Source organism: Zonotrichia leucophrys, chromosome 22, assembly GCF_028769735.1.
Source record: "Zonotrichia leucophrys gambelii isolate GWCS_2022_RI chromosome 22, RI_Zleu_2.0, whole genome shotgun sequence".
Classification (NCBI taxonomy): Eukaryota; Metazoa; Chordata; class Aves; order Passeriformes; family Passerellidae; genus Zonotrichia; species Zonotrichia leucophrys.
Window position 1 is genome coordinate 3958642 of NC_088191.1, and position 24961 is coordinate 3983602.

The 24961-nt window shown below is 54.8% G+C and overlaps 1 protein-coding gene across 1 annotated transcript in view; it reads right to left on the minus strand.

The window, feature by feature from the left end:
• Nucleotides 1-1638: 1638 nt before the first annotated feature.
• Nucleotides 1639-24961, minus strand: part of BIN3 (bridging integrator 3) — a 54319-nt gene continuing 30996 nt past the window's right edge. The window contains exons 7-9 of the mRNA XM_064731162.1: nt 12135-12276; nt 8134-8268; nt 1639-2415 (exon numbers count right to left, since the gene is read on the minus strand). Coding sequence (XP_064587232.1) covers nt 2269-2415; nt 8134-8268; nt 12135-12276 — 424 coding nt within the window. The 3' untranslated portion in view covers nt 1639-2268. The remainder of the gene's footprint in view (nt 2416-8133; nt 8269-12134; nt 12277-24961) is intronic.

Consider the following 24961-nt stretch of genomic DNA (forward strand, 5'->3'; position numbering starts at 1 on the left):
TTTCTGCAATGCCACTGAGCTAACCTGGAATTCCTGATGAGGAGGAAAAAGGAGGAAGATTTGTCCATCAGCAGGGAATGCTCCCCATGCTGGGATGGCCCCAGTGCCCCTCATTTTGGGGTGGTGTTTCCCTCCCCTCTGCTCCTGGAGGTCTGAGCGCTGATGAACTCACCCAGGGGTGCCTCAGCACGTTCCTCATTGTAGAGTGAGTTTTCCCCTCCTGCCAGCTCTCCCTATTAACGCTGGCACCTTGTGGGCGGTGCAAAACCCGCTCATTATCCACTTTTTACTACAAAAGATGGAATTCTCCTCCCCGAGCGCTGCGGAGAGTAGGCAGAGTGAATCCCTGGGAACGCCTGGGTTTGAGCTTCCATGGGTGACATCCCTCTGCTGAGTGCTGGGAGGGCAGGAGGAGCTGGTGGCAGGGACCAGAGCTGGGATTTGGGGGGCTCTGAGTGCAGGACAGGTGGGGTGATGGGGATGAGGTGGCTGGGGAGGTCTGGCTGTGCCACACAGGGTGACATTAATGCAGACAAAGCCACCAGGTGGGCTTGAATCTGAGGAGGAATCAACACCTCCAGGCCACAGAGGGATCTCTGCCCACCCTGAGGTCTGCAGGGCTCAGATCCCGTGCCCCCTGCTCGGGCTCACGGGCTCCGTGCGTGGCTGTTAAATATCTATAAAAATATCTATATTCTGTATATTTAGCATCCCTGCTCTGGGTAACCGTGGCAACCGGGTTTATTTTGCTTAAACCTGGCCTGGCATGTGATGTGGTTGGGAAGGAACAGCCAAGGGGAGAGGGAGGGATGAAGTTCTCCATGCTGGGAGCTGGGGAGGAGCCTTGGCACGGGATGATCTTGGGGGGGACCTCGCTGTGTCCCTGCACTGGGGACAGCCACCAGCATTCCCATGGCTCCAAACCAAGGGAAGGTTTGGTTTTTAGGGGTTCCATCCCCATTTTCTGCTGGGCTTCCCAGGACACCCCGAGCCCTGTTCCCTGTCTCGTGCAGGTTTGCCAAGCCCAGGTCCTGGCAGGAAGAGGTGGTGATGGTTTCCCTGGTGTTTGGAGCCGTGTGCCCTCACCTGGAGCAGCAGGAGCCACCCCAAGGCAGAGAAGGGACCTTCATCATCTCCACCAGAACCTCTCCAGGGTGGGCTCCCAACCCCTGATCCCAAGCAGCACCTGCTCCCCCCCAGGACACAGCAGGCGGCCTCTCCTTATCCTTACAGGCCCAAATTGTGCTGGAATTCTCCATTCGTGGTGATTTGAGGCCGTTTCGTTCCCGCGCCGATGTTCCATCCCAGTTTTCCTTTCCAGGGACACCCCGAGCCCCCCGCGAACCCCTGCAGTGGCGGCCGGGCGCCGGCAGAGGGCGACAGCGGCACGGCGGTGACGGTGACAGCGACAGCGGTGACAGCGACACCGGCACGGCACCGACAGCGACACGGCCCAGGCGGTGACAGCGACACTGACACCAGCACGGCTCCAGCAGTGGCACCGGCACAGCCCCGGTGGTGGCACCGACAGTGATGCAGCCCCGGTGGTGACAGTGACACGGCCCCGACACCGACACCGGCACAGTCCTGGCGGTGGCACCGACACGGCCCCGGTGGTGGCACCGACACAGCCCCGGCCACGCTGCCGAAAACTTTATTGGGGACACGCTATGGAGTCCCTGCGGCCCTTCCCACACACTGAGGAGGGGCTGAAGCCCCTCAGTTTTCCATAGGTTTGCTCCTGGCTGGGTTGTCTCCCTTAGGGATGTCCCCACCCGTCCCTGCTCTGGTGTCTGGGGTCCCCTGTCCCCACCCTGCACCCCCAGCTCTGGGGCACAGGCTCTTTGGAGCCTGGGAAAAGAGGGATGGATGCTCACCATGAGAAGCATCCCCCTCTCCCTGTACCTCAAAAAATGGCATTTGAGTGATTTTACCCTCCCCTGAGAGTCCCACTGGGCTACTAAGGCACAAAATGAGGGGAAGGAGTGGGGGGTCTCACCCTCTGGGCTCTGGGGGTGCCAAGGGAGGCTGGAACCTGGCAAAATCCAGCCCCCCCCATCCCACTCCCCATCTTTAGTATCGCTCCCCTTCCTGCTCCTCCACACCCCAACCTTTAAGGCAAAACTCATTCGTGCACTGACAAAGACGACGCAGAGCCGTGGGGTGACGGGAGCAGCTCCAGCCCCACAAGTCCATCCCTGGGAGGGGCAGCTGGGCTGAAAACGGGGGGATCCCCATCCCTACTCCCTCCCCGTGCCCAGCCTGGCCTCAGTCATCAGCCACGATGGAGAGGGCGCGCAGCTCGCTGAGCTTGGCGTCGTTCTCGCGCTCGCGCTGCTCGTCGCTCAGCCCGGGCCGGTCGATCTGCGCCGTCAGGTCCCCAAAAATCTTGTGCATCTCCGTGTAGTAGACAACCTGTTGGATAAAAGGGGGGGGATTGGGGAGGGAGGGGATTGGGGGGGTCTCCTCCCCACTCACCCCCCCCCGTGGGTGCCCTCAGCCCCTCTCCGCGGCGTTGGTGTCTGAAATAGCTCCCGCCCACGTTGGCCGTGCCGCCCCCTCGGATTATTACAACTCAACACATTTTAATAACGCGCTGCCCTTCTCCGCTCGCTTCCCATCTGCGAGCCGCGCGTGCGGGGCTGCCACCGGCCCCGCCACCCTCCCGTCCCCGCCTTTGTCACCGGTGCCACCGGCACGAGCCGCCGGCCCACGCTGCCCGCGGCCAGGGCTGGCTGGGCTCGGTGAAGGGGGCACGCCCGGGAGAGCCGTGCCCCGTGCGAAACACGGCGAGGAGGAGGAGGGAGGGGTGTGTTAATAACGTGCTAATTAGCACCGCCAATTATCTCCGGCAGCGAGCAGCGCTTGCCGGCGCGGGAGCCCGTGGGTCAGCGCACGCAGATGGCAGCGGGGTGGCTGCTCCAGCGGGGACAGGGGGGCTCCCAGCCCTGCCTGCGGGACCCCCGGGGCTGTGGGACCCCCTCGGTGCTGAGGGACCCCCAGCCCTGCCTGTGGGAGCCTCAGCATGGGGGTGCCAGCCCTGACTGTGGGACCTCAAGTGCGGGACTGGGACCCCAGCCCTGCCTGTGGGACCCTCGCTGCTGCGGGACCCCGGGCCTGTGGGACCCCCCTCCCCCCGGTGTCACGGGACCCCGGTGCTGCTGTGGGCCTGTGCTGCCTGGGGACCCTCGGGGACCAGCTGGGCCAGCCTGTGGGGACCCCCAGCCCTGCCTGTGGGACCCTCGGGGCTGTGGGACCCCCTCGGTGCTGAGGGACTCCCAGCCCTGACTGTGAGAGCCTCAGCATTGGGGGTGCCCAGCCCTGACTGTGGGATCCCCAAGTGCGGGACTGGGACCCCCAGCCCTGCCTGTGGGACCCTCGGTGCTGAGGGACCCCGGGGCTGTGGGACCCCCCTCCCCCCGGTGTCACGGGACCCTCGGTGCTGTCTGTGGGACCCTTGATGCTGCCTGTGGGACCCCCAGCCCTGCCTGTGGGAGCCTCAGCATTGGGGGTGCCCAGCCCTGACTGTGGCACCCCCAAGTGTGGGACCCTCAGTGCTGAGGGACCCCCAGCCCTGCCTGTGGGACCCTCGGGGCTGTGGGACCCCCACCCAGTGTTGTGGGACCCTCGGTGCTGCAGAACCCCCAGCCCTGCCTGTGGGACCCTCGGGGCTGTGGGATCCCCCACCCAGTGTTGTGGGACCCTCGGTGCTGCAGAACCCCCAGCCCTGCCTGTGGCACCCCCAGCACTGAGGGTGCCCAGCCCTGACTGTGGGACCCCCAAGTGTGGGACCCTCAGTGCTGAGGGACTCCCAGCCCTGACTGCGGGACCCCCAAATGCTGCTTGGGGCACTCGTGGTGCTGCAGGAAGCCCAGTGCTGCCAGTGAGACCCCCAGAACCACAGAACCTCTGGCTCCTTGCATTGCAGGACCCCCGGGCCCCCTGTCCTGGGTGTGCCCCCACAGCCCTCAGGGAGGGACTGGGGCACGCAGCCCCCCAGGCTGGGCAGTGCCAGCGCTGTCCCCGTTTCCCACAAGGGCCCGGCATCTCCAGCAGCCCCGGTGCTGAGACATGCACGGTCTCCATGGAGACAGCTCCCCTAATCCTGCTCAGAACGATGCTGATTTTGGGAGGCCTGAGGGGGTCTGGTGGAGCCCCACATTGCAGTGCTGGCTGCCTGAACCCCCCTTAGGCAGCCTGGCCATGCTGGGGGCTCGGGGGCTGCGCTGTGGCCGGGGCTCCCCACGCAGCAGGGCTGGCTGAGTCACAGCAATGCTCATTTACACAGTGACTAACGAACCCCACACAGGGCTGAGCTGGCAGGGGCTCCCCAAAAATCCCTGCACGCCCCCCAAAAGCACAACCCACAGCTGGGTCACCCCGAGCATCCTCTGAACCCCCCTGCATGAAGAGATGCCAAAAACACCTGAAATCCTTCAGCAATGCCACAGGTGGGCAGGGATCTGGGGGGCAGGGGTGCCAAGGGGGTGCCAGAGCCCTGGAGCAGCCCTCCATGTCCCTTGTCCCCAGCCTGCAGTCAGCTGGGCTCTGCTCAGGCACATATGGCCAAGTGGCACTGCCAACTCCAGCACGGAAAAAGCTGAATCTTGTCAGGGTGGCAGGCCTGCAGGCAGATGCTGCCCCCAGGATTGTCCCCAGGGCTGTTCCCCAAGATTTGGGGGACATCTGTCCCTCAGGATTGGTCCCAGGATTGTCCTCCAGGATTGCTCCCTAGGATTTGGGGACAATTGTACCCCAGGATTGGATCCAGAATTCCCTCCCCCACCAGGATCCAGAAATCCCTGAGGATTCCTGCAGGACCAGGATTGCGCCTTAGGATTTTCCTAAGGATTGAGCCCAGAATCGCCCCCAGTGGACTGACCCCAGGATTTTCCTCAGGATTTCCTCAGGACTGAGCCCAGGATTGTCCCCAATAGATTGACCCCTAGGATTATCCCCAATGGACTGACCCCCAGGATTGTCCCCCAGGATTTTCCTCAGGATTGAGCCCAGGATTGTCCCCCAGAATTGTGCCCAATGGATTGAGCCTGGGATTGTCCCCAGTGGACTGACCCCCAGGATTGTCCCCCAGATCCTTGCATGCCACAGGATTGACCATCCCAGCTGATTGTCCCCAGACATTGTGCCCAACTGGTGTGACCTGGGATTGTCCCCAGGATTGGAGTCCAGGACTTGTCCCGGCCGGTTGTTTCCCCCCAGATGTTTCCTAGGATTGTCCCAGGGTGTGTCCCGGCACCAGTCCCCAGAGCTGTGCCTGCATCCATGCCAGAGCCAGGGTTGAACGTCCGCTTGGTGCCCGGCTCCCCTTCCCACCTCCACCCTCCATGTCCCCAGCCGTTTCCCGGGACCCTCCGTGTCCCCAGGGCCTGGTGGGTGTCCTTGGGGACCCTCTGTGTCCCCAGACCCTGGTGGGTGTCCCTGGGGACGCTCCTCTCCCCCAGCAGCCCCAGTTCAGAACCAGTTGGCACCACCCAGTGCTTTACCAGCCGAGTCTCCTGAGCTTCATCAGCAAAATCCCACTGGCACTGATCCCCCTCATGCTTTCTCTTGTTTAAACAGGGGTGAAAACCCCCCAGGGAGGGGATGCACCCCAGAATGGTGACAGTGCCAGGGGGCAGCCAGCTCCCCCTGCCCTACCTGCTCTGCCAGCCCAGTACTTTTCCAGCTATGGATGCCATATGCTGTGTCCCCATCCCATCAAATCCCAGCTCCAGCTCGCCTTTGAGCCCGAGCCAAGGGCCCCGAGTCCACCTGTCTTGAACTAATTCTGTTTGGGGACGCTGTGTTCTGTGGATTTTCTATAGATCCTGGCCACAATGGCCCCGTGGCTGCTTGTTTGGGGCAGCCCTACCCAAAACAAACCCAGGGGCGCTGCCAGGGCCGGGCTCCCCCTGCCCACAGCACCATCCCTGCCTGCCAGCCCCATCTTTCCCCCCATTCCATTCAAACCCAAAGGAATCTCGTGTTTTCTAGCTGGAAAATAAAGCCCAGAGCGGGAAGGAAGTGCTGTTCACGCCTCACACCAGCCACAGCTCCAAAATCTCCCCCTTTCATCTCCATGTGGCCACTTCAAAGCCCCCAGCCAGGGAAATATTTGCCTCCCTTGGCTTGGCCCGGGCCCGTGGGTGGAGAGAAGAATTTGGTGTTGAATGTTACAGCCCTGCGAGCTCGGGACATGTCCCGGCGTCAGGAGCCACCCAGGCCCGGGAGCACAGCCAGCTGTGCCATGGGAACAGCCTGGGGAGGCTCTGGCAGGGTCTCCTTGGGTCACAGCCATGGAGGTGCTCGGCAGCAGGGTCCTTCCCCTGCCCCCAGAGGCAGCTGCTCCCTCCCCAGCCCAGCGTGGCACTGCATGGTGTCACTGTCACACCATTTGTCTTGCTGCCTCCAGGCCTGAAAAATCAGGAAAATAATGTGGTTTTTGCCTTTGGATGGTGGGTTTGACCCAAGGAGAAACAACCCCAAAGTCACAGCACCCTGCATCCCAGTCCCACCCCATGCAGCCTTTCCTTGTGGGATTCACCTCCAGCCTCATCCCACTCCTAAAGAGGTACCTGCAGAAAAGGCTGAAAATAGGAATTATCTCGAGGAACACGGCCCCCCCCCCAGCTGTTAATCAGCTCAGGGAGGCACAGAGGGAGGGAAAGCTGAGCAATATTTCCAGCTGGGATGGGGATGCTCCTGCCTGCCCTTCCCAGCCAGGTGCCTGCAGGTGAGCAGTGCTGAGCTGACTCAGGGCTCTGGCTGCTATTCCTGGCTTGCCACTGACTCATTACCTTGGGCAAGTCACATCCCTTTCCCACTCGATTTCAGTTAATTCAGTGGGAAAACGCTTCACAGAGCTCCGGAGCCAGGGGGGCACAAACATCCCAAGCCCTCCTTCCCTGGGGGTGGAAGGATGCAGCCAGGGCTGGGAAGGAAGAGGGATGCAGCTCCATGGAGGCTGGCAGGGAGGGAGGGAGGTTTGTGAGGAGCTGCATCCATCTGGGACCAGCTTTAAGTCCAGCCTACGGGGGATGCATCAGCTTTGTTGTGACGCTGCCTTTTTGGGTGTTAAAGACGGGATTTCGCTCGGTTTTCCCAACAAATTCCTCACCTGAAGAGAGGCAGGGCAGAGAGAAAGCACAGGATTCCCAAGGAAGAAGAGGGATTTGGATGGAGAGTGTCACAAACAGCCCCAGCAGTGACACCCTGGCCATTCTGCACACACCTATCCCAACGTCCTCCTCACCCCAAATTTCTTGGGAATCGGGACACAAACAGAGCAAGAAGCCAGAGTGGAAAAGCTGAGGAAACTCACGGATCACAAACCCCGGAGAGGGCAGAGAAGCTGAGGAAACTCACGGATCACAAACCCCAAAAAGGGCAGAGAACATTCAGGTTCCAAGATCTCACCCACCGAGGGGGTCCACAGGAGGACAGGGCCAGCAGGACCCTGCGGTGGCTGCGGGAATTGTGGTTATTCCGGGCTGGAACAGGGAGCCCCGCGCCCGATTGCTAAGGGAACAGCAGGAACAGCATCCCCAGCACCCACCCTGCGGCGCAGGGAGCATCGGCACCATCTGCTAGGTGAATCAGCCTGCAGACAACTCGCTGGCAGCTCGGCGCAGAGGCCCCCCCAAGTCGGAGGTGAGATGGAACACGTGCTCCCGGCGCCTCCCCCCGTGGCGCACCTGGGGCCCTGCGGCAGCTCCCGGCCCCAAAAATGCCGCAGGAAACGCCCACGGAGCGGGCACCGCCCGGTGCCGCCCGCCGGCCCGCGCCGGGAGCCGCCCGCAGGTTCTCAAAGCTCGGGGAGATCCCAACCTGCCCCTGGGCAGCCCAAGGAGGAGGAGGAGGAGGAGGAGTGGCAGCACGTTCTGGAGGAAGCTGGAGGATGGAAATGAAAGCTGGGGGTTATTCAGGGCATCTCTTCCTGCAGATCTTTGGTGAGGAGATGTCCCAGGAGCCACAAGATGAGCCCAAACACCTCAAACCTACTCAAGCGCTGAGCTCAGGACTCCAAACTCAAGGAGATGGCAATGCCAGGTGGACAAGGCCATGGAATTCCAGTGGATGAAGCACATGTGGGACAGGACACGACACAGGCAGCAGGAAGGGACAATGTCTCACCTGTGCCCGGACCAGCGACTCGAAGCTGGGTTTGAAGTAATCGATGCGGCTGCTGTAGAACTTGGGCATCTCCTCCAGGAGCTGCTTGTTCTTGGCTTCAAAGTCCTCCTTGACCGGGCGCAGCTCCTCGCGGGCCTGGGGAGGGACACAGCGGGTCACACTCCTGGGACAAGGGTCCCCCTGGCATGGAGGCCACTCCAGGACAATGGGATGCTTTGCTTGGTTGTGGGGACGAGCAGTGACCAGCCTGGTGGGACCCATGGGATCATCCAATGGAATCTGGTGGGATCCATGAGACCATTCAATGGTGGAACTCAAGTGACCATCCAGTGGGACCCGGTGGGATCCAAGGGACCATTCAATGGAACCTGATGGGACCCAAGTGACCATTCAAGGGACCTGATGGGACTCAAGTGACCATTCAATGGAACCTGATGGGATCCAAGTGACCATTCAATGGACTCTGGTGGGATCCAAGGGACCATTCAATGGAACCTGGTGGGATCCAAGAGACCATTCAATGGACCCTGGTGGGACTCAAGTGACCATTCAATGGACCCTGGTGGGACTCAAGTGACCATTCAATGGACCCTGGTGAGATGCAAGAGACCGTTCAATGGACCCTGGTGGGACTCAAGTGACCATTCAGTGGACCCTGGTGGGATCTAAGAGACCATTCAGTGGACCCTGGTGGGATCCAAGTTAAACAGTTAATCCAAGCTGACCAGTTAATAGAGACCCTGGTGGGACCCAAGTGACCTCTCAACAAAACCTGGTGGGGCCCAAGTGAGCAGCTGATGGATCCTGATGGGACTATCCAATGGTCCCATGCTCTGACCCTGGAAAGCCACAGGACACCCAGAGAGATTGTGCCCTCTCTCCTACAGAAACACACGGCCCAAACCCATTCCCCGAGCTCAGTCAGGCTGGAGAACGTCCCTGGCCAAATCCACGTCCCCTCACGCTGCGATTCCCAGGAGCGGCGCTCCAGGATCCTGCCCCACCGTCACCGTGACCTTCAGCTCGGTGCTTCCAACTGGCTCCTTTAAACAGAGCGTGGGGAGAACGGGAAATGTCTCTGGGATGGTGTGGAAAAGGGCAGGAGGGGGTGGGCTGTGAAATATTAGACCAGTTCAAGTCTGCCACTTAATCCCAGTGCCATTCCAACGGGAGGGGGGAGCGGGAGAGCCCGGCCCGGCCGTGGCGCCGGCCCTGGGGACAGGGACAGCGTGCCAGGGCATGGCATGGACCGGGCTCCAGGCTGGAAAGGCCTGGAATCATCCCAGCAAAGGAGCAAATTCATCATTGGCCATGAGGCTGGGAGTGTGGAAACTCCCAGGATGGAGTTCATGGGGTGGAACTCATGGGGGAAAACTCCTGAGATGGAGCCAGGGGAAAACTTCTGGGGTGGAGTTCATGGGGGAAACTCCTGGGATGGAGTTCATGGGGGAAAACTCCCAGGATGGAGTTAATGGGAAGAACTTCCAGGATGGAGTTCATGGGGAAAACTTTCAGGATGGAAGTTCCAGGATAGAACTCATGGGGAAAATTGCTGGGATGGAGCCAGGGGAAAACTCCTGGGATGGAGTTCACAGGAGGAAACCCCTGGGGGAAAACTGGGATGGAATTCATGGGGAAAATTCCTGGGATGGAATTCATGGGGTGAAACTCCTGGGGGGAAACTCCCAGGATGGAGTTCATGGGGGAAACTCCAGGGATGGAGCCAGGTGAAAACTCCTGGGATGGAACCAGGTGAAAACTCCTCGGATGGAGTTCATGGGAAAAACTTCCAGGATGGAATTCATGGGGAAAAGTTCCAGGATGGAGTTCACAGGGGAAAAATCCTGGGGGAAAACTTCCAGGATGGAATTCATGGGGAAAAGTTCCAGGATGGAAGTTCCAGGATGGAACTCATGGGGAAAATTCCTGCGATGGACTTCATGGGGGAAAACTCCTGGGATGGAGTTCATTGGGGAAAATCCCTGGGGTGGAGTTCATGGGAGGAAACCCCTGGGGGAAAACTGGGATGGAATTCATGGGGAAAACTCCTGGGATGGAGTTCATGGGGGGAAAAATCCCAGGATGGAGTTCATGGGGAAAAACTTCCAGGATGAAATTCATGGGGAAAACTTCCAGGATGGAACTCATGGGGAAAATTCCAGGGAAAAACTCCTGGGAAGGAGTTCATGGGGAGAAATTCCTGGGATGGAGTTCATGGAGGGGAAAATCCCAGGATGGAGTTCATGGGGAAAAAAATCCAAGGACAGAGTTCATGGGGGAAACTCTTGGGATGGAGCCAGAGGAGAACTCCTGGGATGGAGTTCATGGGAAAAACTTCCAGGATGGAATTAATGGGGAAAACTCCTGGGACGGAGCCAGGTGGAAACTCCTGGGATGGAGTTCATGGGGAGAAACTCCTGGGATGGAGTTCATGGGGAAAAAATCCAAGGACAGAGTTCATGGGGGAAACTCTTGGGATGGAGTTCATTGGGGAAAATTCCTGGCGTGAAGTTCATGGGAGGAAACCCCTGGGGGAACACTGGGATGGAATTCATGGGGAAAACTCCTGGGATGGAGTTCATGGGGGGAAAAATCCCAGGATGGAGTTCATGGGGAAAAACTTCCAGGATGGAATTCATGGGGAAAACTTCCAGGATGGAACTCATGGGGAAAATTCCAGGGAAAAACTTCTGGGAAGGAGTTCATGGGGAGAAACTCCTGGGATGGAGTTCATGGGGGGGAAATCCCAGGATGGAGTTCATGGGGGAAAAATCCAAGGACAGAGTTCATGGGGGAAACTCTTGGGATGGAGCCAGAGGAGAACTCCTGGGATGGAGTTCATGGGAAAAACTTCCAGGATGGAATTAATGGGGAAAACTCCTGGGACGGAGCCAGGTGGAAACTCCTGGGATGGAGTTCATGGGGGAAAACCTTCCTAGATGGTGCTCACAGGGGAAACTCCCAGGATGGACTTCACAGAGGGCAGAAGAGCAGAAAAGCTGGAGCAAACAATGGATGTAAATTTGCAGCTCAATAATTAAAAATAACTGGATGAGATGAGGCCCTTTCCCATCAAATCCAGACCCTCTGGATACCCCAGGTTCAGGATTGCTCAAGGCTCCCTCTCACAGGTGTTTAAACTCAGTATTTGGTTAAATTTATTTTTTTTAGGAGGGGGGAATTAGATCAAAAGTTCATTAAGAGGAAAAAATATATGAAATAACTAAACCCTGCTTAATCACCAGGACAAAAGAATTCCCATTTTTCCAGCCCCAGCTTTAGTCGCTGAGGCTGAGCAAAATAAGCTGCTTACTGTTAAACCAGAGGTGTCTTTTGTTCAGGCTGTTATTTAACACAAAACTTCATTTTTGGGGGGAAATTCATCAGAAAAACACATTTTCTTTGACTCTGAGAATCAATTGTTCCTGGGAGGATCAAGCCACGTGCTGCTGGAGCGACAGATTTTGGGGAAAAAACGCCGGGGAAGATTTGATTTAAAAAAAATAAAAAAACCACAAAACCAACAAACCCATCGCGATTTCGCTAAAATTCGGGAGAGAGCAAAAAGAATCTGGCAAAACTTCCTGTTAACCAATTACTGCAATTTTCCAAGGCGAATTTTTTGGGGAACAGGTGGCAAACATAAAGCTGGGAAATGCTCGGATCTGTTCCCTTCCCCATCCAGCTGCTCGCTCAGACGCGGAGGTCGGGGGGAACCTCGACCTCAGCGCTGCCTCCGAGCTCCCCCAGAGCTCCCAGGGCTCTGATTCCATTTTCTCTTGGAAAAAAAATTCCATTTTCTCTCAGAAAAGCAGCTCCTTCCCTTCACCCAGCACTCCAAACCAGCGTCGTGCTGTCAAAAAATGTGATTTTTACACGGATAAAAGACATCCTCCCAAAATGTTCTATTCGTGGCACGGATGGCGGAGAGGAGGGAAAAGCTTTTGCTGAGTTTTCCCAGGAATGCTGCCGGGATTGTGGCTCTGGGGACACCTCAATACCTGGTGCAGCTTGGCCAGGACAGGGCCAGTTCTCTCCTTTTCCTCATATTTTTCCACCTTGGATTGAAGGCGTTTGTAGTCCTGCAGCGTCTGCTCCCGGCGCTTCACTGCCATGTTCAGGCTCGGGAAAACGCTGCTGAACCTGGAAAAAAAAAAGATTTAAAAGGCTTGGGATGGGATATTTTGGGTGGATGAAGCATCCAAGGAAATTGTGGAGCACCCTGGTCCAGCAGGAAGTTCCCTGCTGTGGCACTGGGTGGGATTTTTCCAAGCCAAACCATCCCAGAATTCTGAATATTCTTAATTAATGTTGTGATTCCTGGTTGGAAAGGGAAAGGAGAGGTAGAGAAGTTGAAATAAAAGTCCAGGAAAAATAAACAATGAGTGCAAAATAAATATTAACTGCAGATTAAATTAATACAGTTCATTTACAGTTAATAATTAAATATTAACTGTATTATTTTTACACATTTTGTTCCTTTTTGGCTATTATTTTTTCCTTGTTTGTTTTATAGTTTTTTGTGCTTTCTTGGTTAATTTTTTTGCTTTTTCTGATTAATTTTTTGTTCTTTTTTCAGCAAATTTTTGCTCTTTTTGGGTCACAAACCCAGCTGAAGAGGAGCCCTGAGCCCTCCCCAGAAGGATTCACAGCATCCAACAATTTACCCAGGCGATGGGAAAGATTCCTATTATTAAAATGTGTTACAAATTGAGGAAACATGAACATCTGATGGAGAATATTTTTGAATGTGACAGAAAAGGGAAAAGCAGGAACTGGAACGTTGCTCCTGCCTCTTAATTCCAGGAAATCAAATTATCCCAGGGGATACCAGGGCTGTGGGTTGGGATCAAAAAGGTGATGCTCCTTCTGGAGATAATAATTTAATATTCATCAATTCCAGGGTGATTTTGGGGAGGTTGAGGCCAAGAATTGGTGGTGAAAATTTTCTCTGAGCAGCCTGGTGATGGATTTTACTTCCATGAGGGAACAAACAGCTTTCCCACCTCTTAAAATGGAGAAAAAAAACCAAAATAGAAATAGAAATCCAACTTGGGGGGCCATTAGCAAAAAGAAAAGACACAAATGTCACTTGACAAGTGTCATTTGCTTTGGATGTGACCCAAATCCAGGGTTCAGGCAGAACCATGGGTGTTCCCAGCCACTCCAGCCCTATTAAAATCCCATTTTCTGCTCGCTCTGGAGGGTGCTGATGGGCTGGGCTGGTGGGTGCTGAGAGAAAACTTTCATCCCTGAGCCTCATTTTGCAAAGGGCAAATGCCAGGAGCAGGGAGAAATGGGAATTTTTGTATTCCAAGGGTTTGGAATGGAGGTTTTGGAGCATCCCTGAGCTGGGGATGTGATCCTTCAATCCTGCCTATCCCCCGAGGCTGGCACAGAACAAATCCATGTAAATATAAATATAAATATAAATACATATCCCATGATATTCTCCCTCTGTTGCAACAGATTGGGGATGAGGAACAACCTGGAAAAGTCATCAGGGAGCTGCTCCAGCTGCCCGGAGAGGATCAGATGCTCTGCCCTGACATTGCTTTTTATGGGCACCATCCCACACAATCCCATTCTATTTAAATGGGAGCCATGTCCTGCATGCAGCAGGCTCCAGGCACGGCCCCGCCAGCTCCTGGGCTGCTAAAATCTCTCCTACCTCTCTGTAAAGTCCAAAAACCTGCCAGGAGAAGGGGCAGGGAAATAGGGATGGAGGAAGGGGTGGCCAGGTTGAGAGGCCTCAAGGTTTGGGTTCACAGGATCAGGGAATGGTTTGGGTTGGAAAGGACCTTCAGGACCCTCCAGTTGGGGCAGAAACACCTTCCACTGGCCCAGGAGGCTCCAAGGCCACTCCAGCCCGGCCTGGGGCACTGCCAGGGATGTTTTTGTGCCTTTCCCAACATGGCACACACACAGTGCCAGCAGCTCGAGGTCGCAGCTCCTGCAGGAATTTCTCCCAGTTATTAATGATGGGAAGGAGGATCCCATCAGCCCAGAGGCTTTCCTGGTTAATTTTAATTATTATTATATTATTCCCCTGGTTGGGGGAGGTTTGGGAAGGACACAAAACCTAAAGCAGGGAATAAAGACCACGGGGATGAGCTGAGCTGCTCCTCCACGCTGGGAATGCAGGCATGGCAATGCCAGAGGAGATTCCAGGCTGGGAAATCCTCCCTTCCCTGCTGGGCACCTTCCTGAGACGTCCCCAAAGCACTGAGGCTCGTGCTGGCACCCAAACCCAGCTGTTTGTGGTGCTTTGCTGCCCTTTCCCTGGCACTTCCCAGGGCTCCTGCCTGAACAGAGCCACGGGACTCTGAATTCCACCCCCAACCCTTCCCCTTGGAAAAAGCAGCCAGGGAGGGCTCACAAGACAATCAGCAACGCAGTTTCCATTCACTTTGAAGTTAAATCTGGGCTTTAAAAAGAGAGGAAAAATTTTATTTTAATATTTTTTCACCCTTTTTTATTCTCGGTATCGACTCGGTGCAATTTCGCAGCCCCTAATGGAAGGACACTGTGCTCAGGCAGAGCTTTAAAAAATATCTACAGGGCTGGATCTGAAGAGGCTGGAAGTGTGTAGGCACAGCAGCTCCTGTCTCACAAGGACTTTAATGCATAGATTATACGCTGCATTTCCCATTGCAGGGGGGGCCCAGCTCCCCAGAGCCGCAGCCATGGAGCTCTGAGTGCCCTGAGCTCCAGCCTGGCCACTGGGAACCCTGGAATCCCACACTGCCCTGCCTGGGCAGAGACCTTCAATCACCCTGGTCCACCCCCTGCCATGGGCAGGGCACTTTCCACTGTCCCAGGTGCTCCAAGCCCCATCCAATCTGGCCTTGCAGAGATGAGGAAGAGTTTTCCGGCTTCTCTGGGCAACCTGTGCCACCCCCATCCTCACAGGGAACAATTCCACCCCAATATCCTCTTTAAATCTCCCCATTTTTAGTTCAAAGCCAACCCCATCACTATTGGAGGTTCCCTCAGTGTGGCTGTCCTCCAGCAGGGAAGGGTTGGGTCATTTGTGGCTGAGCTCTCCCTGTGCCCAAGGAGCTCTCCCTGTGCCCACTGAGCTCTCTCTGTGTGCCAGCTGAGCTCTCCCTGCGCCCACTGAGCTCTCCTTGGGTCAGCCAAGCTCATCCTGTGCCCACTGAGCTCTCCCTGTTCCCACCAAGCCCTCTCTGTGCCAGCTGAGCTCTCCCTGTGCCCACCAACCTTTCCCTGTGCCCACCAAGCTCTCTCTGTGCTCAGGGAGCTCTCCTTGCTCCAGTTGAGCTCTTCCTGTGCCCAAGGAGCTCTCCCTGTGCCCACCAACCTTTCCCTGTGCCCACCAATCTCTCCCTGTGCCCAAGGAGCTCTCCCTGCTCCAGCTGAGCCCTCCCTGTGCCCACTGAGCTCTCCTTGGGCCAGCCAAGCTCTTGGTGTGCCCACCAAGCTCTCCCTGCTCCAGTTGAGCTCTTCTTGTGCCCACTGAGCCTTCTCTGTGCCCACCAAGCTTTCCCTGTGCCCACCAAGCCCTCCCTCTGCCCATCAACCTTTCCTTGTGCCCACTGAGCCCTCCCTGTGCCCACTGAGCTCTCCCTGCTCCAGCTGAGCTCACCCTGTGCCCACCAATCTTTCTCTGTGCCCACCAAGCTTTTCCTGTGCCCAGGGAGATCTCCTTGCTCCAGCTGAGCTCTCCCTGTGCCCATTGAGCCCGCCCTGTGCCCACCAATCTTCCCCTGTGCCCAAGGAGCTCTCCCTGCTCCAGTTGAGCCCTCCCTGTGCCCACTGAGCTCTCCTTGGGCCAGCCAAGCTCACCCTGTGCCCACTGAGCTCTCCCTATTCCAGCTGAGCTCTTCCTGTGCCCAAGGAGCTCTCCCTGTGCCCACCAAGCCCTCCCTGTGCCCACCGAGCCCTCCCTGTGCCCACCAAGCCCTCCCTGTGCCCAAGGAGCTCTCCCTGTGCCCACCAACTTTTCCCTGTGCCCACCAAGCTTTCCCTAGTCCAACTGAGCTCTTCCTGTGCCCACCAATCTCTCCCTGTGCCCAAGGAGCTCTCCCTGCTCCAGCTGAGCCCTCCCTGTGCCCACTGAGCTCTCCTTGGGCCAGCCAAGCTCTTGGTGTGCCCACCAAGCTCTCCCTGCTCCAGTTGAGCTCTCCCTGCACCCACTGAGCTCTCCCTGCTCCAGCTGAGCTCTTCTTGTGCCCACTGAGCCTTCTCTGTGCCCACCAACCTTTCCCTGTGCCCACCAAGCCCTCCCTCTGCCCATCAACCTTTCCTTGTGCCCACTGAGCCCTCCCTGTGCCCACTGAGCTCTCCCTGCTCCAGCTGAGCTCTCCCTGTGCCCACCAAGCTTTTCCTGTGCCCACCAAGCTCTCCCTAGTTCAGCTGAGCTCTCTCTGTGCCCACCAAGATTTCCCTGTGCCCAAGGAGCTTTCCTTGGGCCAGCCAAGTTCTCCCTGTGCCCACTGAGCTCTCCCTATTCCAGCTGAACTCTTCCTGTGCCCACCGAGCCCTCCCTGTGCCCACTGAGCCCTCCCTGTGCCCACTGAACCCTTCCCACACTGTCCCAGGTTCCATTTCCAGGCAGGATCAGCTCAGCTCAGGCAGGGAAGGACCTGCTTGGACTGCTCTGGATCTCTGGCTCCTGAAGGAACCAAGGAATCCTGAATTCCCCGTGGGCCCAGCAGCTCTGAACTGCCCTGGGATCCAAGGAGAAGGGGTTTCAAGTCCTGCCCAGGATTTTCTCCCTGTGTGGACAGAAACACAATCCCAGGGGTGCCAAACACCCGTGCAGGGCGAGAGGGAGAGCTGGGCTCCTGTCGGTGCCAAGTTATTCCGAGGAATTCCTGCCTCCACACGTGGCCCCAGTGTCTCCACAACCATCTCATGCACGTTATTGACAAATGCTGCTGCTGCACAGCCTGGCACCAAGGCTCTGCAGAGCCTCTGCCATCCACAGGCACAGCCAAGCCCTCCAAGAACACCCCTGCAAGGAGCAGGAGAGATTCCCAAAGCCTTTGGAGAAACAGCACCAACCCCTCCTGGCAGGGACTGGGATCAACTGGGAGGGGAGCAGCCAAGGAACCCTTGGGAAATGGAGTCTGGTCCACAGAGAATTTCAGGACATGGGGAAAGAGCAGGGAAGCCCCACAAGCAAATCCTGGATGTTTCACTCATCCATTCCTCACACTTGGAGCAAGGGAACAATTCCTGTCCCTGTGAACCCTGGGGCAGGTGTGGGGTTTGTAACAGATCAAGGAACCAGCAAGGCTGGAAAAGGGCCCTAAAACCCAGTCCAACCACCTCTAAGCCACAAAGTGTCAAATCCATGAATTTTCTGAGCATTTCCAGGGATGGTGACTCCTGGGCTTGACAGACTGTGCCAGGGTTTGACAATTCTCACCATGAAAAAAATATTCCTAATATTCCTGATTTGGAGAAGCATCACCAACCCCTCCTGGCAGGGACCGGAATCAACTGGGAGGGGAGCAGCCAAGGAACCCTTGGGAAATGGAGCCTGGTCCACAGAGAATTTCAGGACATGGGGAAAGAGCAGGGAAGTCCCACAAGCAAATCCTGGATGTTTCACTCATCCATTCCATGCACTTGGAGCAAAGGAACAATTCCTGTCCCTGTGAACCCTGGGGCAAGTGTGGCCTTAAAACCCAGTCCAAAAGTGCCACATCCATGAATTTTCTGAGCATTTCCAAGGATGGCGACTCCTGGGTTTGACAGACTGTGCCAGGGTTTGATAATTCTCACCATGAAAAAAATATTCCTGATTTGGAGAAGCACCACCAACCCCTCCTGGCAGCAACTGGGATCAAGTGGGAGGGGAGCAGCAGCCAGGGAACCCTTGGGAAATGGAGTCTGGTCCACAGAGAATTTCAGGACATGGGGAAAGAGCAGGGAAGCCCCACAAGGAAATCCTGGATGTTTCACTCATCCATTCCTCACACTTGGGGCAAGGGAACAATTCCTGTCCCTGTGAGATGCACAGAGGAAAACCCCAGAGGAGCTGTGGGGTTTGTAACAGATCATGGAACCAGCAAGGCTGAAAACAGCCTAAAACCCAGTCCAAAAGTGCCACATCCATGAATTTTCTGAGCATTTCCAGGGATGGTGACTCCTGGGCTTGACAGACTGTGCCAGGGTTTGACAATTCTCACCATGAAAAAAATATTCCTAATTTCGGATATCAATAATCCCAACACCATCCTCTTCCACAGGGAATGAGGGGCTGTGACAGCCAAAACCACTCCCAAATCCCCCTCACCACCCTCTGTAATCCAAGACTTCCTTTTTTAATGCAAAGCCAAGAAAATCAAAGCCGACTCCAAAGAAAACGTGGTGGGAATGGTGGCAAAGTGCAGGTGAAGCAGCACAGGGGCTGTTAGAGGGCCTGCCACGAAAGCAGCTTGAGCAATAAGCTGCTGTTGTTCCCTGTCACTTTTCAGGGAAGGCTCTGAGAGGGGATTACAGCCCAGGCAGCTTAGGAGGAGCAGGTGAGGGGAGATCCGCAGGGATAACGAAAAGAAAACACAAATTACTCTGCTCGTGGCTGTGGGGGGAGAGGGGAAACCTGGCGGTGAACTCCTCACAGGATGACAGGTTGGAAAAAAACACCTAAATCCTTGGAAAAAACACCTAAATCACCCTGTTCCCTGCATTCCAAATCATGTTCCCATCCTGTGTCCATGCCAGGCTCCCTTCAGCTCCCCGTAATTGAAAGATGGGGTTGGGGAGATAAAAGTGCCCCAGGATTCCTGGTGCTGCCAGATTTGCCTCTTACTCAGCACAGCTGACAAATCTGGGGCTTGGAAATTGGAAATTCCTTCCCATCTCTCTGCTGGGAAGCCCTGGGGATGGTGGGGATGCTCGAGGAGGAGTGGGAACATTCTGTCACTTCTCTGTCTTCTCACCCTCTCCATCCCAAATCCTCATCCCACTGCTCCCTCCAGCCCCTTTTGTAGTGGCAAAGGGCTGCTGGAGCTTTAAAGATGGTAAAATCTTTAATTCTCCTTGTTCCCAAGCATCTCAAACACCCTCAAACACTGGCACCTGTGAGCTGGACCTGGCTGGCACAGACGTGGCTCTTCCCTAGGGCTCTTTTTGGGGTATTTTGGATAAGAAACCAAAAGGAAGTGGATAAAAGTGGACAAGATCTGCAGTTGGTGATGGACAGGTAAGAAAAAAGGAATGACAGAGGTGGGAAGCATCAGATGCCAAAGGAAGGGAGTGTGGATGAGGAGGGGGGAAGTTTGGAGAGGCACCAGGAGAGGCAGGAGCAGGGAAGGGCATTCCTGCCATTCCTGTGCTCGTGCCCACACATCCGTGGGGGCCCATCCACCCACCAGGAAGGGGGAAATTAAACCCAGCCCCTCCTCCTGGAGGGAAAAGGTGCAGGGATGGAGAGGCTGCGATGAGGAAGCAGCGTGGGGGATTAGGGGGCCATGTGGCTGCTCCAAATCCTCATTAAGGGCTCGTTAAGGACATGAAATCTGCTTTTCCTGCTTCCTGTCCTGCACCCCTGGAGCTGCTCCTGGCCAGCCTGGGCTGCCTTGAGGCACCATGGGGATGGTGGGAAGGATGGAGTGAGGGATCCTCACTCACTGAGTGACTCCTCCCTGCTTAAAGTATCCTTTAAGGGATGTGGAGAAGTTTGAGAGAGGAGTTTGTTTTGTGAGGATGAGTGTTTGGGCTATTTTTGAAATTTCTAGGGCTAAAGCGATGCCTAGGGCTGTTACGATCAGGGCAGTTATTTTAATGGAAAGTGGCATGGTTATTGGAGAGGTTTTTGTGGGGCTGATGAATGAGGTGATGAGGAATCCTGCCAGGATACTTCCTAGTGCAAGTGATGGGGGAAGTTACTGCAGGATTGCTTTCATTTACTGGGGTTAAGGGCGGAATTCAAACGAAGCCGGTCTGTACCAATACAGTCATGTGGATCGTGTGCCCTGTGGTGAATGATGTGGCCAGAAGGGTCAGAAGTAGGGCTCAGGTGTTTAGGTAGGATGTGTTTAGGCTTTCAATGATTTGGTCTTTTAAGCAGAACCCTGCTAGGAATGGTGTTCCTTTTAGGGCGAGGTTGCCGATGGTGAGGCATGCAGTGGTTGTGGGCAGTATTTTTTGGAGTCCTCCTATTTTTCGGATGTCTTGCTCGCCATTTAGGCTGTGAATGATGGAGCCTGAGCATAGGAAGAGCATGGCTTTCCCTGCTTCTGGTCCTGCACCCCTGGAGCTGCTCCTGGCCAGCCTGGGCTGCCTCTGCCTGGCAGCTTGAGGCACCATGGGGATGGTGGGATGGTGGGAGGGATGGAGTGAGGGATCCTCACTCACTCAGTGACTCCTCCCAGCTGTGCTGCTGGCAGATGCTGGTGACACGCAGCTCTGGTGGGATTTATCCCTCAGTGCTCTGAGCAGCTCCTGGATTGCACCTCTGGGATGTCCCACAGGTCTGACACCCACTCCTGAGTGGTGGCACCTCGGTGGCAGCGCCCTCTGTGCCACCCCTGCCAAAGCCAGGGTGACCAGGACATCCCTGTGGCAAATGTTCCAGCTTTGGGAGTGGGACAATGCTCAACATCAAAGGGACTGTACTGTGCCAGGGTGACCAGGCCATCCCCATAGCCAAATATCTCCAATTTTGGGACAAGGACAATGCTCCAATGGGGTGATTCTGCACCAGGGTGACCAGGACATCCCCATGGCCAAATATCTCCAATTCTGGAACAAGGACAATGCTCCAGTGAAGTGATCCTGTGGCAAGGTGACCAATACATTCCCATGGCAAATAATTCTCCAATTTTAGGAACAGGAACATGCTCCAAGTCAAAGCGTTGTTACCAGGACATCTCCATGGCCAAAACCTCTCAAATTTTGGGACAAGGACAATGCTCCAGTGAAGTGATTCTGTACCAGGGTGACCACAACATCCCCATGGCCAAAGCCTCTCCAGTTTTGGGTGCAGGAACATGCTCCAAGTCAAAGGGTTGGTACCAGGACATTCCCATGGCCAAAAATTCTCCAGTTTTGGGAACAGGAACATGCCCCAAGGGAATGGAACCAAGCCAAGGTGACCAGGACATCCCCATGGCCAAATCTCTCCAATTCTGGGAAAAGGACAATGCTCCAGTGGGGTGATCCTGTGCCAGGGTAACCAGGACGTCTCCATAGCCAAAAATTCTCCAGTTTTGGGACAAGGACAATGCTCCAAGGGGGTGATCTGTGCCAGGTAACCAGAACATCCCCATGGCCAAAAATTCTCCAATTTTAGGAGAATTAGGAGAATTTGGAACAGCAACATGCTCCAAGGGGACTGCACCAATTCCAGGTGACCATGACATTCCCACGGCCAAAAATTCTCCAATTTTGGAAAAAAACAATGCTCCAAGGGGATGGCACCAATTCCAGGTGACCAGGACATCCCAATGGCCAAATCTCCCCAATTTTGTGACAAGGACAATGCTCCAATAGGGTGATCCTCTACCAAGGTGACCAGGACATCCCCACGGCCAAAAATTCTCAAATTTTGGGACAAGAACAATGCTCCAGTGAAGTGATTCTGTACCAGGGTAACCAGGACATCCCCATGGCAAAAAGTTCTCCAATTTTAGGAACAGGAACATGCTCCAAGGGAATGGCACCAAGCCAAGGTGACCATGACATCCCCATGGCCAAATATCTCCAATTCTGGGACAAGGACAATGCTCCAAGGGGGTGATTCTGTGCCAGGGTAACCAGGACGTCTCCATGGCCAAAAATTCTCCAGTTTTGGGACAAGGACAATGCTCCAAGGGGGTGATCCTGTGCCAGGGTAACCAGAACATCCCCATGGCCAAAAATTCTCCAATTTTAGGGGAATTAGGAGAATTTAGGAACAGCAACATGCTCCAAGGGGACTGCACCAATTCCAGGTGACCAAGACATTCCCATGGCCAAAAATTCTCCAATTTTGGGAAAAAAAAACAATGCTCCAAGGGGATGGCACCAATTCCAGGTGACCATGACATTCCTGTGGCCAAATCTCCCCAATTTTGGGACAAGGACAATGCTCCAATAGGGTGATCCTCTACCAAGGTGACCAGGACATCCCCATGGCCAAACCTCTCCAATTTTGGGACAAGGACAATGCTCCAGTGAAGTGATCCTGTGGCAAGGTGACCAAGACATTCCCATGGCCAAAAATTCTCCAATTTTAGGAACAGGAACATGCTCCAAGTCAAAGCGTTGTTACCAGGACATCTCCATGGTCAAAACTCTCAAAATTTTGGGACAAGGACAATGCTCCAGTGAAGTGATTCTGTACCAGGGTGACCACAACATCCCCATGGCCAAAGCCTCTCCAGTTTTGGGTGCAGGAACATGCTCCAAGTCAAAGGGTTGGTACCAGGACATTCCCATGGCCAAAAATTCTCCAGTTTTGGGAACAGGAACATGCTCCAAGGGAATGGCACCAAGCCAAGGTGACCATGACATCCCCATGGCCAAATCTCTCCAATTCTGGGAAAAGGACAATGCTCCAGTGGGGTGATCCTGTGCCAGGGTAACCAGAACATCCCCGTGGCCAAAAATTCTCCAATTTTAGGAGAATTAGGAGAATTTAGGAACAGCAACATGCTCCAAGGGGACTGCACCAATTCCAGGTGACCATGACATTCCCATGGCCAAAAATTCTCCAATTTTGGGAAAAGAACAATGCTCCAAGGGGATGGCACCAATTCCAGGTGACCATGACATTCCTGTGGCCAAATCTCCCCAATTTTGGGACAAGGACAATGCTCCAATAGGGTGATCCTCTACCAAGGTGACCAGGACATCCCCATGGTCAAAAATTCTCCAATTTTGGGACAAGGACAATGCTCCAGGGGGGTGATTCTGTATCAGGGTGACCGGGACATTCCCATGGCCAGAAGTTCTCCAATTTTAGGAACAGGAACATGCTCCAAGGGAATGGCACCAAGCCAAGGTGACCATGACATCCCCATGGCCAAACCTCTCTAATTCTGGGAGAAGGACAATGCTCCAAGGGGGTGATCCTGTGCCAGGGTAACCAGGACGTCTCCATGGCCAAAAATTCTCCAGTTTTGGGACAAGGACAATGCTCCAATAGGGTGATCCTCTACCAAGGTGACCAGGACATCCCCATGGTCAAAAATTCTCCAATTTTGGGACAAGGACAATGCTCCAGGGGGGTGATTCTGTACCAGGGTAACCAGAACATTCCCATGGCCAAAAGTTCTCGAATTTTAGGAACAGGAACATGCTCCAAGGGAATGGCACCAAGCCAAGGTGACCATGACATCCCCATGGCCAAACCTCTCTAATTCTGGGAGAAGGACAATGTTCCAATGGGGTGATCCTGTGCCAGGGTGACCAGGACATCCCCATGGCCAAAAATTCTCCAGTTTTGGGAACAGGAACATGTTCCAAGGGGATGGCACCAATTCCAGGTGACCATGACATTCCCATGGCCAAATCTCTCCAATTTTGGGAACAGAACAATGCTCCAAGGGGATGGCACCAAGCCAAGGTGACCATGGCATTCCCATGGCCAAAACCTTTCTGGATTTGTGAGCAGGACAATGCCCTGAGGGAATGGCACCAAGCCAAGGTGACCATGATATCCCCATGGCCAAATCTCTCCAATTCTGGGAGAAGGACAATGCTCCAAGGGGGTGATTCTGTGCCAGGGTGACCAGGACATCCCCATGACAAAAATTTCTCCAATTTTAGGAACAGGAACATGCTCCAAGGGAATGGCACCAAGCCAAGGTGACCATGGCATTCCCATGGCCAAATCTCTCCAATTTTGGGAACAGAACAATGCTCCAAGGGAATGGCACCAATTCCAGGTGACCATGACATTCCCCTGGCCAAATCTCTCCAATTTTGGGAACAGAACAATGCTCCAAGGGAATGGCACCAAGCCAAGGTGACCATGGCATTCCCATGGCCAAAACCTTTCTGGATTTGTGAGCAGGACAATGCCCTGAGGGAATGGCACCAAGCCAAGGTGACCAGGTCACCCCCTTGCTCTGATGGAGTCAGACAGAGTCAGTTAAACTGAGACCTGTGGCCCTGGAAATCCTCTCCCAACGTGAAAGGTCCTAAATCCTGTGGATTTCCAAACCACCTGGCTCGTTTAAGCCGCTTCCTTCCTTAAATACGGACACAATATGGAACACTAAGACTCCATCCCCAATCCCTGACCCTGCCTTGACTGGGAAGAGCTGGGAGAGTGAAGTCCAAACCCGATTTTGTCCCTTTCTGCCCCAAACCCACTGCTCTGGTGTGAGATTCCACAGGCAGCTCCCAAAGAGGAGCCCATCCCTCCTGCCCAGCTCCTCGCCCAACCCATCCCCTGAAAAATGCAATATTCTCACTGGAGCTCTGCTCTTTCCCTGAAAATAAATGAGTCACTCGCAGCCAAAGGCTTCTTGGGGCTCAAAAAGCCAAATTGTGAATAACCCTACGAGCCCAGAAGCAGAAGGACTGAAACAATACAAAGCCTCCACCCCCCCAACTAAATCTACTACTGCTTTTTTTCAACATGGTTTAACAAATTCCCCAATATTTGCCTGGAAACTCCAATCCCTGGACAACTGAATGGAGATTTTACTGCCCATGTGCCTCTGATTACAATATATTACCACTAATGATAATTGTCTGGATTATACTTATCTGTTTCTTTGGCTAATAAACTATAAAAGACCACCAGTGAAGATGTAATAAAGTGCAGCTGTTGGAGCAAAAAAAAAAAAAAAAAAAAAAAAAAAAAAGAAATTGAAAAAGCCTTTTTTTTTCTAGGTCAGAGCAAAGTTGGGAGAGGCTT